The following is a 13,474-nucleotide window of genomic DNA, read 5'->3' on the forward strand; positions in this document are numbered from 1 at the left end:
AAGTGTTTCTTCAAGCCTGTTGCATGTCATTGTTTGTCTGCGTTAATCTGCACTGACCACAGCTGATGAAAACTGGGCAAAGTAATCCAAACAAAGCTTCACCAGCATCTTGTGGAACGATATTAGCATGACCCAATCTCTGCTAGGAATGTCTTGCCTAATTGTTACAGGCAGGTCAGTTTCCATGGTTGGAACTCCTTTGTACCTTGTGGCAGTGACTTGCCAGGGAGAAAAGGTTACTTTGGAACCTAGGAAGCCGCCTTATACCCAGTCCATCTAACTGAGTATAGTCTACATCAGGGCTTCTCAACGTTGGGTCCCCAGATGTTATTGGACTTCAACTCCCATAATCCCTAGCCCCAGTGACCATTGGTTGGGGATTATGGGAGCTGAAGTCCAATAACATCTGGGGACCCAATGTTGAGAATCCCTGGTCTACACAGACTAGCAGCTGCTCTCCAAGGTTTCAGGCAGGAGTGTTTCCAAGCCCGTCCTGGAGATGCCAGGCAGTGAGCCTGGGGCCTTCTGCATGGAAGCAGATGCTCTGCTGCCAATGAGCTGTGGCCCCATCCATTAAGAGGAATATCTTACAGCAGACAATACTTGCATGTAGTCACCCATACCAAGGCAAACCCTGCTTGGCAAAGGGGACAGTTCATGCTTGCTACCACAAGACCGGCTCTCCACCAATTGGGGCCACCAAGGAGACAAGGTACAGCAAGCCTATCCCATGGTGGTTGCCCTGAGACGGAATGTGTGAACCCTCCTGGTCCAAGAGGCATATGCATCTGCTGCCTCATTTCCTCTAGCAGAATTGCTTTGGGCACATAGTCCTAACATGCCTCCCGCATGTGTACCCCCAACCACCTGCATTTCTCTGGCATCCAGGAAGCCTACGATCCCCAGGAAGCACACCTTAGCTTGACAAGTTAAACCATGATTCCGCTGTATGTTGGGGATCATAACCCACCGTTAGGCAGCAAACTATGGATAGTGCTAACCATGGTTAACCCTTCTGCCCCATTGGGTCAGTATGTTAAAAGGAATTTTGTTTAATGTTGCATAAATGTCAAACTAAACTTGCTTTGGCAAGGGAGGAATGAAGAAGTGGAATGATAAATCATAAAAAAAATCATTTCACATGGCAGATATACACTTGGTGTTTAAAAATAGGTTAAGATTTAAGAGACATCGAAGCAATCACCACCTTCTTTCTAAGATAAACATTTGTTTAACTGTGGGTGGGCATTCTGGTCTGGTTTGGTTGTACTGAGAATCAAATGCACTGTCTCACATACATGTTGGTTTCTCTCTCTCTCTCCTGTAATGCTGTCTGTATGAAGTGGTTCTCAAACCCTCCAGAAAGTAATTATGCTAAGTAATGACGATGTGAGAGCAAGATTTCATCCCGCAATCATAGAGCAATTACTGTAATTATAGAAAAACAACTGGGTTAACAGTTGTTACAATGCACAGGAATAAGCTTATAAGGAGACAAATTGCTTTGCTGACATACATTGCTGACATACATTGCTTTTTCCAGAATGTAAGCAAAGAGAATTCATAATTGCAGCCTTGCCAATGTCGCCATCTTGGCCCAGAGACAACTTGGCACATGGGAACTCCATGTTTGCCCTGAATGGCTTTGCAGTTGGATATAGCATCTGGATCAACAGCGACAGCCATGCAGTGGAGATGTACATGGAATCATGCAGAACTGTTCCTGATTTTTTCCAGTGAAGGGGTGAAGTGTGGGCTGAAACTCCATGCATGGATCAGAGCTCCTGTATGCTCAAGGTCTTGCCTGTTTCTTGCAGTATTGGGGGCAGTGTCAAAATGTACTCTGGCATATACGATCAGACAATTGGTTCATCTAGCTCAGTATTGTCTACACAGACTGGCAGCGGCTTCTCCAAGGTTGCAGGAAGGAATCTCAGCCCTACCTTGGAGATGCCAGGGAGCGAACTTGGATCCTTCTGCTCTTCCCAGAATGGCCCTCATCCCCTGAGGGGAATATCTTGCAATGCTCACACATGTAATCTCCTATTCAAATGCAGCCAGGGTGGACCCTGCTTAGCAAAAGGGACAACTCATGCTTGTTCCTACAAGACCAGCTCTGCATGGGTACATTCCACAGGAGCATAGGAAGCTGCCTTATACTGAGTCAGACCATTGGTCTGTCTAGTTCAGTACTGTTTACACTGATTGGCAGCAGCTCTCCAAGGTCTACCTGGAGATGCGAGGAATTGAACCTGGGGCCTTCTGCATGCAAGCTGATGCTCAATTCCCAAGCTAGGGCCCATCCCATAAGGGTTTGCATCTGAATGCAAACCAAGGCAGACACTGCTTAACAAACAATTCATGCTTGCTACCACAAGGCCAGCTCTCCTCCCCACACTGTGCATTTGAATGGAGTTGTCTGTGACATTGCAGTGTGGGCTTTCGACGTTTTTGAACCTGAAGTGGAATGTTGTCGTCGTCCCACTCTTTTTTTTTTAAACATGTCATGTCCACTCTGGAACTGCTGTCTTAAGCAACTGCCTCATGTTGCTTCACGGTTAGACCAGCCTTGAGTAGGGTATAGGGAAACCTACGCTCACCGGAAATGCTGTGTCTCAGGGGAGAGCTTTGGACTGGGCTCTGCATCTTTCGTGGCGGAGGGCTGGTATGTGCCTCTATTTTTGAATCTCGTCGCTGGTTCTTTGTTTTGGGCGGGTTTCAAACACAGTGTTTAATATTTCTTTGTCTCTTGGACTGAATGTTCTTGCAGGGATTAATTTGAGCTAGGGCTCTCTAGGCCTTAGTCCCAGAATCTGTTTCAGTGCCTCAGCTCAGCCAGGGAGGCTCTGAAGCAATAACGAGAGAGTCTATGAGCATGTGCAGAGTCTTTCCCTCACACTGAATAACTGAAACTGGACCGTGTGCATCTGCAGCAGGAGGGAGGGCTTCCAGCTTAAAACAGTCTGACTTCCAGACAAGCTGAGCTTTGACCCTTCTCGCTTTAGAAATGTAAGAGAAACTTTGCAAGCGGTTGATGGAGGAGGCAGAATGGGGGAGTGATTAGCTTGTCCTATGATGCTGGTAGAAAAAGGCCTAAAATAGTCTATCACAGATGTTGGGCATTGGTACTATCTTGGGGGATGAACGCTCATAGTGATTTTGGGCAACATTATATAGAGAAAGTATATGTTCTGTGTCTAAAACATCCTTATTGCAGTGCATTTATCATATCTTTAAAAAAATCAATGCATTAACCTTTTTTTGGTATCCTGGTCCTAAAGCATGATTAAAAAATAAAATAAAAATGAAGGCCCTCTCTGCTTTGGTGTGGTATTCCCTTGTATTCTTAACTGAAGCTTTCCTGAAATGCTTGAGATGCAAAATAGATGATAGCATTGTTGCCCTTGGAGCTTTCTCTGTGTTCTCCCCCCTTCTTTATCCCTACCCTCAAACGATGAGGGTAAAACTGCAGTCATTTTTGCAAAGGGTTAGGGTCAGGGTAGCAATGAACGCATTGTGCTCTCTCTCTCTGGAGTAATCTTTGGAGGACGTTCCTGCCAATTCTCATTTCCATTCCTCTGACAATATTGATAAAATTCAATGTGGTGTGTGTGTGTGTTTACAACAGCTTTTAAAAACACCTTTGCAAATTTGGCCACTGCAGTCCCTCCCAATGGTCAGGACGATAAAAGCATGCTAATACACTGAAAGTGGAAAGTATTATGATGCTACTGTCCATTTCCATCTTTAGGAAATTGACCTTGTAAAAAACCATAATGAACGCACACACATGCACGCACACACGCGCGCGCACACACACACACACACACACACACACAGACAGATGGTACTGACCACCTCAGCTGGCTCATGTATTAAATTTTCAAAGCTTTCATACAAAGTCCTAGCATGATCTTACTCATCATACAGTTGCTCCTGCAGCTTCCACACTCCTTCCCGTGCAGTCTTACCCTTGCACACACACTGAGCGAATTCCACAGCGCCACCTGCTGTCTAGTTCTTGCATTTCGAGAGGAATCCGTCCCCTTCCCTGTTGCCACAAAAGTAGTCAGTGGGTTTTTCATGGAATGCAAGAAATGAGCTAAGAGTTTATGCCATGCACTTCATAGGAAAGTGCCTCTTGTCAATAGAGAGCATGTGTCCTAAAACATGTCCCAGAATCCTCTGCACTCCACGGGGCCTTCCCGGCAGATGAGCAGGTCCTTTGGCAATCAAATCAGTATATAAAGGGTTTCCCCCAAGGCAGAATGTTTGAAAAGCACTGACTTTAAGCATTGCTAGTAGACTCATTTCCAAAGGATGATACAGAGTTATAGTGGATTCTTCACTAGCTCATGGTCACTTGGAGAGATAGATAATGAGCTTTTTGGCTGCTGCCTGCTCTCGACAAGCCCCCTTCTTCGTCCGACTTGTTGTAGTGCTCAATAAGCCCCAGCGATTGGGTAGCGGTGTTTTGACATCTCTGCCGCACTTGCTTGCGGGAACTTTCCTGTCATCGACTTGCAGGGATAAGCTTATCTGAGTTGACAGCCGGGCATTGTTCTCTCTGTTATGAATTGTGCAACAGTTGTGCCCTCTGCCGTGTGGATTAGAGAAGCTCCCTGATTTTTCTGAATGAAATTTGTGTAGGGGACAACTGAAAGGGCGAGGGAAGAATTGGTTAATGGGAAAAGGGGGGCTGGGGAATCACAAACACATCTGAGAGAGAGTGAGTGAAGGTAACCGGAGAGATGTTTGAGAGGCGGAATGGATATAGCTGGCACCACAGGATGGAACTTGGGCCTGCTCTCCCCCCACCCTTGAAATCCCACAGTTTATTTGGGTCGCTGAGTCTGCGGGATTCCAGTTACACCCAGTGTTGAGAGGTGTTAAATGGCCCACCAATTAGGGTGACAGTGCATTGGTAGAGAGTGGGATAGGACTTGATTATTGTTGGAAGTACAATCCCCCCCACCTCCCCCCTAAATTTAGACATATAGTGTACTACAGGAGAGAGAACTGGTCTTTTGGTAGCAAGCATGACTTGCCCCCTTAGCTAAGCAGGGTCCACCCTGGTTGCATATGAATGGGAGACTAGAAGTGTGAGCACTGCAAGATATTCCCCTCAGGGGATGGAGCCGCTCTGGGAAGAGCATCAGAAGGTTCCAGGTTCCCTCCCTGGCAGCATCTCCAAGATAGGGCTGAGAAAGATTCCTGCCTGCAACCTTGGAGAAGCCGCTGCCAGTCTGTGAAGACAATACTGAGCTAGATGGGCCAATGGTCTGACTCGGTATATGGCAGCTTCCTACGTTCCTATCATTAAGGTTGTGCAGGACTTGCTTCTCAAAGCAGCTTGCATGCCACTATAAAATGGTTAGCTTTCTGGCAGTGGCTGCCAGTGGCTCTTCAAGGTGCAGCAGGCCTGATGCAAACGGCCACCAGAAAGAACTTGACAGCTGCTGGGGGCTTCTCCTCTTTCAGGCCACGGGCGTAAGAGTGGCCTCTGCCTGCCATCTTGTCTTCTCTGCAGCAGTGGCAGCAAGGGCTAGGGGAGGGGTCATGATGGCTCCAGACCCCTCCACCCCCACCCCCACCCCACACATGGCCAGCCCAGGTGAGTTGGGTGCCGCAGAAGGCCCAATGTCCTGAGCATTGACCAGAGGATCTGAGCTGTCGGTGACTGGCCAGGAGAGGGATCTTAGGGTTGTGGTGGACAGCTTGTTGAAAGTGTTGACTCAATGTGCGGCAACTGTGAAAAAGGCCAGTTCCATGCTAGGGATCATTAGGAAGGGGATTGAAAATAAAATTGCTAATATTATAATGCCCTTATACAAAACTATGGTGCAACCACACTTGGAGTACTGCATACAATTCTGGTCGCCACATCTAAAAAAGGACATTGTTGAACTAGAAAAGGTGCAGAAGAGGGCAATGAAGATGATCAGGGCCCTAAAGCACCTTTATTATGAGGCAAGGCTACAACACTTGGGGCTATTTAATTTGGAAAAAGACGACTGCGGGGAGATATGATAGAGGTCTATGAAATCATGCATGGTGTGGAGAAAGTGGATAGAGAAATTCTTCTCCCTCTCCCATAACACTAGAACCAGAGGTCATCCCATGAAATTGATGGCCAGGAAATCTAGGACCAACAAACAGAAGTACTTTTTCACACAATGCATTATCCACTTGTGGAATTCTCTGCCACAAGATGTGGTGACAGCCAACAACCTGGTTGGCTTTAAGAGGGGTTTGGATAACTTCATGGAGGAGAGGTCTGTCATCGGCTACTAGTCGGAGGTCTATAGGCCACCCCCAGCCTCAAAGGCAGGATGCCTCTGAGTACCAGCTGCAGGGGAGTAACAGTAGGAGAGAGGGCATGCCATCAACTCCTGCCTGTAGACTTCCAGAGACATCTGGTGGGCCACTGTGTGGAACAGGATGCTAGACTAGATGGGCCTTGGGCCTGATCCAGCAGGGCTGTTCTTATGTTTGTAAGATGGTCAGCTTTCCTCTACTTCCCTGGAAGAATGTTGCTGCCATGGCCAGTTACCTTAGACTTTAGGCTGGGGGAGGGCTCCATTAAATGGCCAGAGGGTAAAGGGCTTCCGAGTAGTTTCAGCCCCATCTGGTCTTCTCTGTAGCAGTGGATTCAAGGGCTAGATGAGGGATCAAGATGAAGAATCTGTGAAGAAGGGAAGAGGTTCTCTCTTACTTAATTTTTTATACAAAATAAATTAAATCTGTGTAGGTCACTCACAGCCTTTCGATGGAGCAGCCTTTCGAAAGAAATAACCACCACAGCCAGTACTCTCTATTAAAATAGCCAGTAAAGTATTCTGAAAACCAAACAATAAGAATCCATTTGATTAGAGACAGTCCAAATCTACAGATTGCACCATAGCTTCCTGCTATGGTGCTACTTATACAGAATAAGCAAAATCCAATCCAGTTGAAAGTAAAATAGTTGATTATTAACACATGCTCATGAGCTGTGGGAGATGTCACTTTTTTTTTTAAACACACAAAGCCGCTAGCTCACTTTAGACTTGGGTCAGTCTTGAGATTAGGCTGTGCCCCTGGATCTAACTGCATCCTTCACACCTCAGTTGGAATGACCCCTTCTGTGCTTTTGATTGTGAGTCGTGTTGTTTCGTTGGTAGCAAGCAGCAAATACCATTTCCTGCATTGATAAAATCTCTTGTTTCCCCAGGCAGGAACATGGGTACAAAATTGTTGCTTACCCTCCTGGAAGTATTGAAGCAGTGTTTGGCACTGATAAGAAGAGAACTTGAGATGTATTTATGGCGTTGTATAGCTGTTGGGGGACATGGCTCACACACAATGGAATTTGTTGTCGTCGTTGCCACCCTGGTCCTTTGAATTGGCTCTGGCTGTGCTGGAGGAAGGAGTGTTGCTGCAGCTAAAGCAATGAATTTATTCCTAGGAAGGAGGGTGGAGACCAAACCCAATTACCCAGCACTCTTTACCACCACTGCAGTGGCCCTTGCTCGGAAAAGATTTGCCACACTGTCGCTTAGGAAAAAAACAAAACACTGGCACGTTGGTAACAGAGCAGAGTCATTAGCCTGGTTCACACAATTATTCGAGTCTAGATTTGATGTGGGTTACTTGTATTAGTGTGATTGTGTGAACCCACACCAAGATGGGAGTCTCAGATTCATCTTGAGCTATAAGTCAGGCCTTGAGAAACTCTCTTTGAACCTAAGAGCCAACCCCGAAATTTGAGAGCCAGGCAATGGGCACTTGAGAAAGCTATTGGATGTTGTGAAGCGGGAGGGAAAATGGGTCTCTCTTTATCCCCTTTACAAGTAACATACTTAGAACAGAAATAGGGCTGCTTGGGACAAATACAGATTTTATTAAACAACTCTACCTCTGAAAACCCTAGCTTTGGCACCATGGTGGGGTCAAGCCTTGCCATAAGCCACTGTAGTGTGGGTCTGCACAATCACAATGATGTCAGTAAGCCACATTAAACCTAGGTTTGAACGATTGTGTGAACCAGGCCAATGTAACTACAGTGCAATGTTCAGAACAAAGGTCCATCTAGAATAGCCCTCTGTCTGTGGGAGTAGACAGCCATTAGGAGTGAGTGGTGTATAAATGGAATTATAAATAACTTGAAGAAGATTACAATGAGAGTACTGTGGAAATGGTCAGCTCCTGTAGTCTCCATCATTCAGTATGCATAGGCACACTGTCTCTGGATGTGCAAGCTCCATTTAGTTATCATGGTGCATAGCTTTTAATAATCCTCTCTCTTATGTTTTTGTCTAAATCTATCTGTTGTAAACCGCCTAGAAACTTCGATAGTGGGAGGTATACAAATATGCTAAATAAATCAATAATAAATAAGCCACCTAAGACACAGGGTTCCCTACCCCGTCTCCCCCACCCCTGCTTAAAATTTGTTGGGGTGGGTAGACTTGGTACATAGGAGAGAAGAGGAGAATTAGCCGGCAGGTGCTGATTCTTCCCTTGCTCACAAATTCATCATTGCAAATCACACACCCCTGGGCCATTTTTAATGTCTCTGCCCCCACTCCCCAGCTGGGGCTCCGAAACTGAAAGTAAGATTGGGACACTGGGAGGGGGGGGACTATGTGGGTGCAGGAGGGCTCAAGCACCCCTCGGTCTTGCTGATTCACCCTTACAATCCCCCTTCCACCCCCACATCGGTGTATCTTTGCATACATGGTTTGGAGACATACATTTCCTGTGATACAGTGGAACTATATGTTAGTACAACACAGTGCCTCAATGACTTCCTTATGTTAATTATGTGTTGCATGAAGAAATACTTACTGACTTGGATGATCCCCAAAATGTCAGTGGTGGTGGAGGGGAGAGAATAATTTGTTTGCTCTTTCCATACTCTCCACATCTTTATTAATTTCTCTGCCCCTTTTCTAAGTGGAAAAGTGGCAGCTTCACGAAGCCGTTATTCATGTGGAGAATGCTCTGTCTGCCTCCCATCATTGTGGTTGTCCCTGGAAAAGATGTAAGGGGAGAGGGTGGGTTGGAATCATTCCCGAAATGCACACAGTAGTGGTCACTACATTCTCTCTGTGTCATGACAGTTTTGTGACATGCTTAGCATGGAAGTGGTGTGATTGATTGATTGATTGATTGATTAAGTGCTGTCAAGTGGGTGTTGAGTTTTAGCGACCACATAGGTAGATTCTCTCCAGGATGATCTGTCTTCAACTTGACCTTTAAGGTCTCTCAGTGGTGCATTCATTGCTGTCATAATAGAGTCCATCCACCTTGCTGCTGGTCATCCTCTTCTCTTTCCTTCAGCCTTTCCCAGCATTATGGACTTTTCAAGGGAGCTGGGTCTTTGCATAATGTATCCAAAGTATGATAGTTTGAGCCTAGTCATTTGTACCTCAAGTGAAAATTCTGGATTGATTTGTTCTAGGATCCATTGGTTTGTTTTCCTGGCTGTCCATGGTATCCTCAAGAGTCTTCTCCGGGCCCAAAGTTCAAAAGCGTCGATGCTTTTCTTATACCATGTGCTTTTTACCAATGCTTTTTATACCAATGCTTATACCAGTGCTTTTTCCTATGCTACAAAGCAGTGGTATAGGAGCTGCTTTTCTGTGTTCCTTTCATCTGGAATGATTGCTCTTGCCTTAAAGCCACTCTTAGGGTTGCATCTTATGGCATATTAAAATACGTTTTATCCATGCTGCTGTTCATAACAATTGTATCCCAGCCATTTCTAACCCAGCAGTACAATGAGAGCCATTAAGATTCTTGAGAAATACATAACATAAGCAGCCAAACATTAGTTAATGTATATGCAAACAATGTTTTCTTCTTTTTTAAATATACCAAACTTTGGAAATGAGTATTGAAGCAGCTTCATGGAGCAAGAGTGTGCTGTGGTTGTGTCTTCTATGAATGGAAAGGCGGGGATAGTTACTTTTAATAAATAAATAAGAAGCAGAGTTAAGTGCTTCTGAGAATAAGCAGGCATTGGATTGAGTAATCAATAAAAAAAATTGAACAGCCCAGGAACTAATGGCAAGGTCTAGATATTGCACAAAACTGGTGATTAAAAAAAATTCCAAGGTGGTGAGATTAGGGATGTGCAGATTCCACCAGCAGAATTCAACTACAAAATCTGCTTTCCCAAATCCAGTTTTGGTGCACAAATTAGCATATAAACTGTGGAAAATTCAGCCAGCATACTATCAATATATTTTAAAAAGTTGTGCCAATTACTCTTACATTGGGCTTTTAGCTGCTGTGGGAGTCAGTAAACATTAATAAGCAGCATGTTGCTAATACCTAGGTGAATAAGAATAGCCATTGCCATTTGATCACACGCTGGAAGAATCTGAACTGCAGCATGTAGGATGCATTGGCTTAAAATGCTCCTCTATCTTAAAAAGAGCATTTTGTTATGCAAAACAGCAGGTGAAGCCTTGCATGGCATGGAGATAAATATGACCTCCTGCGAATTGTTTCAGATAAAACTGCTGTAAAAAGGAGGAGATTTTGCTAGTCTGTGAAGACAATACTGAGCTAGATAGACCAATGGTCTCACTCAGTATATGGCAGCTTGCTATGTTTCCTATGTTATGCCCACCCATATGTATTGAATTGCAAAGCAATGGTGCACAGCACAGTCAGGATTTCTCAACACTTAAGACATAACTAGCCCATGCTACATGATCCTGAGTATGCCCCCTAGGTTGTAAACATACCAAGGGCGTGGGTTGGACAGAAGGTTGCTGGCAGCCTCCTTCGCTTTCCTTGCGTTTCTTTCAAGGGTTGGATAAGTCGTAAAGACTGCTACAGAGGCAGCAATGGGCGGAAAACCTTGCCGTTCTGCTGGTGGCCCGGACCGCCCCTGGATCCACTGGAAATAAATCACAATTTAGCTGGTGACCATGGGCCACCCTTAAGTCCACCCCTTCCTTAATAATTGGGGAGCTTTATGCACTCCTGCTTGGGAGGTTTAGAATGCATCTGTAGACCACAAGGACTATAGTTTTTCATAGATCATACAAGATTGAAGTTAGCATATCCCTGATATAAATAACTGGCGAGACGCTCAGAAAATGCGTGGGCGGACACATGCCAACTCAAATTCCTTTCCCAGCTGGCTGTGCCCCATCTATTATTTTTTATTTTTTGTATCTTCCCTCTCTGCCTCCTGAGATCCTTGCCTCCATCCTCCTGTGAGTCCTCTGCTGTCACTCTTTTTTGTGTGTGTTCATGCAGTCATTCCAATGGCTATTCCTCGCATTGCGGTCTTGAGTCCTTGGTCTTGAGTCCTTGTCTAAGTTGCTAGGCATGCAAATAATTCTTAGATGATGATGCAGATTGGAGTACAGGCTGCTGACATCCGGTGTTCCCTTTAACAGGGATTCCTGGGTGGTGTTGACTACAACTCCCAGAACCCCAAGCAAAAGCCATTGCGGCTGGGGATTCTGGGAGTTGTAAACAACAACGTCTGGGAATCCCTGTTAGAACATAACAGCCCAAGGCTCATCTAGTCCAGCCCAAGGCTCATCTAGTCCAGCATCCTGTTTCACACAGTGGCCCACTAGGTTAGAGGGAACACTGCTGACATCCCCTATATTTCTGAGGGGAAAGGACATTTGGGTGTGTGTTATTCCAGATGAAAGGCTGCAGGTTCTCCAAATACAGTCCATTAGCATTCTTTCCATTTCAGTTTTCTTATGGTACCCCTCCTACTTGACCTAGCAAAGCAGTTCAGAAGAAGGAGGCAGGCAGACAGAATTTGCAAAAATGTATAAAATAATACTGCAGGTCTGCTGCAAGTGCTGTAATATGCTGTCCTTCCCTGACGTCTGCCATAGTACTCCCAGGAATGATGAGTATTTGCTGTAGTGATGTTAGACAGCTGCTCATCTCACCTGGAACAGATGTTAAAGATGACACTTTCTCATTAGGTCCCCCCCCTCCCCTCTCCCCTTTCCCAAATAAATAAAGAACGGTAGAGATTTTTAAAAATACAAATTTCTCTGTATCTGTCATTTAGACCCAACGTATGTGGATCACGTTACAATGCCTACTGTTGTCCTGGATGGAAAACATTACCTGGCGGAAACCAGTGCATAGTCCGTAAGTTCTTTCTTATAACTATCTATTTCAGTTGAATAATGTATGAGTTAGCTATTCCTCCTCCTACAGAAGAGGTTTTGCACTTGTCGGGCTCTCAGTTTGTCCATCTGCTTCCCACTGGGCAAAGGGGTTGAGGTGGCCTCAGAGTTCCTTGCCGGGGGAGCCTTTCAGGCTCCTGGATAGGGCTTGTTACGTTCACCAGCCTCACCCTAGCCTAGCTACCCCCACTGCTCAAAGTCCCAGAGCTCCTTCCACTCTGAGCCTCCTCCAGAACTGGATGCTCATCACTGACCAGTCCTCCCTTAAAGAGCCCCTGACAGCTGGGGCAAGTCCCGCGAGATCCCATCACGGGATCTCGCGAGAGCCTCTCTGGTTCCTGTGAGACCTCATTGTCTTTTGATGGTGATTCCGTACCTCCCGGCTTGGACCAGTGACCATGCCTCCATGTGGGTGTTTAGGTGTCTCTTTCCTCCCCCACCCGATTGGGACATCCCCGCAAGACTCGGGTGGGGGAATCCCCGCCTGGGAGCTCGCCGCATTTCCCCACGGCAATCAGTTCTGCCTCGGGGATTCCCCGACCGCAATTTCCTTGAAAGTGTTGCCGTGCTGAATATCCTCGTCCTGACATAGATGCACAATGCATTCATTTCTTTAAAGAAGTGCCTAATGTTTCTAGATGACGTGCAAACATTTAAAAAAGAGAAGCAGAGTCCTGCTGGATCAGGTGAAAGGTCTATCTCAGGCCTGCACAACATAAGGCCCGGGAGGTCAGATCTGGCCTGCGGGGATTTTTCTATATTCCTTTTCACAAGTAGGAATGTCCTGTAGCCATAGAAAGCACCATTAAGAGTTCTTGGCCTGTCCTGACAACAAACAGCAGCAACGGAGTGCAGTTGGCCACTTGAAACCAGATGTGCCTAGGCTGGAGCCCACTACGCTATGCCTCTTTCCTCTTTAATGGAGAGGAGAGCTGGTCTTGTGGTAGCAAGCATGACTTGTCCCCTTAGCTAAGCAGGGTCCGCCCTGGTTGCATATGAATGGGAGACTTGATGGGTGAGCAGCACTGTAAGAGATTCCCCTCAGGGGATGGAGCCGCTCTGGGAAGAGCAGAAGGTTCCAAGTTCCCACCCTGACTTCTCCAAGATAGGGCTGAGAGAAATTCCTGCCTGCAACCTTGGAGAAGCCGCTGCGAGTCTGTGAAGACAATACTGGGCTATATGGACCAATGGTCTGACTCAGTATATGGCAGCTTCCTATGTTCCTATGTTCCCTTCGCCTTTCTCCCTGACTCTAAACTTAAACCCCCTCACTTTTATTAATATTTTAAATAATTAATTTAAACATAATG

The 13,474-nt window shown here is 45.9% G+C and overlaps 1 protein-coding gene across 5 annotated transcripts in view; it reads left to right on the forward strand.

The window, feature by feature from the left end:
- The window catches only part of FBN1 (fibrillin 1), a 216,762-nt gene that overhangs the window by 16,205 nt on the left and 187,083 nt on the right, over positions 1–13,474 (forward strand). For all 5 annotated transcript variants that reach the window (XR_008311392.1, XM_053271937.1, XM_053271938.1 and 2 more), the window contains exon 3: positions 12,044–12,126. Coding sequence is in view for 4 of the 5 variants with exons in the window: in XM_053271937.1 (XP_053127912.1) it covers positions 12,044–12,126 (83 nt within the window). In the remaining variant the exon portion in view is untranslated. The remainder of the gene's footprint in view (positions 1–12,043; positions 12,127–13,474) is intronic.

Source organism: Hemicordylus capensis, chromosome 10 (assembly GCF_027244095.1).
Source record: "Hemicordylus capensis ecotype Gifberg chromosome 10, rHemCap1.1.pri, whole genome shotgun sequence".
Taxonomy (NCBI): Eukaryota; Metazoa; Chordata; class Lepidosauria; order Squamata; family Cordylidae; genus Hemicordylus; species Hemicordylus capensis.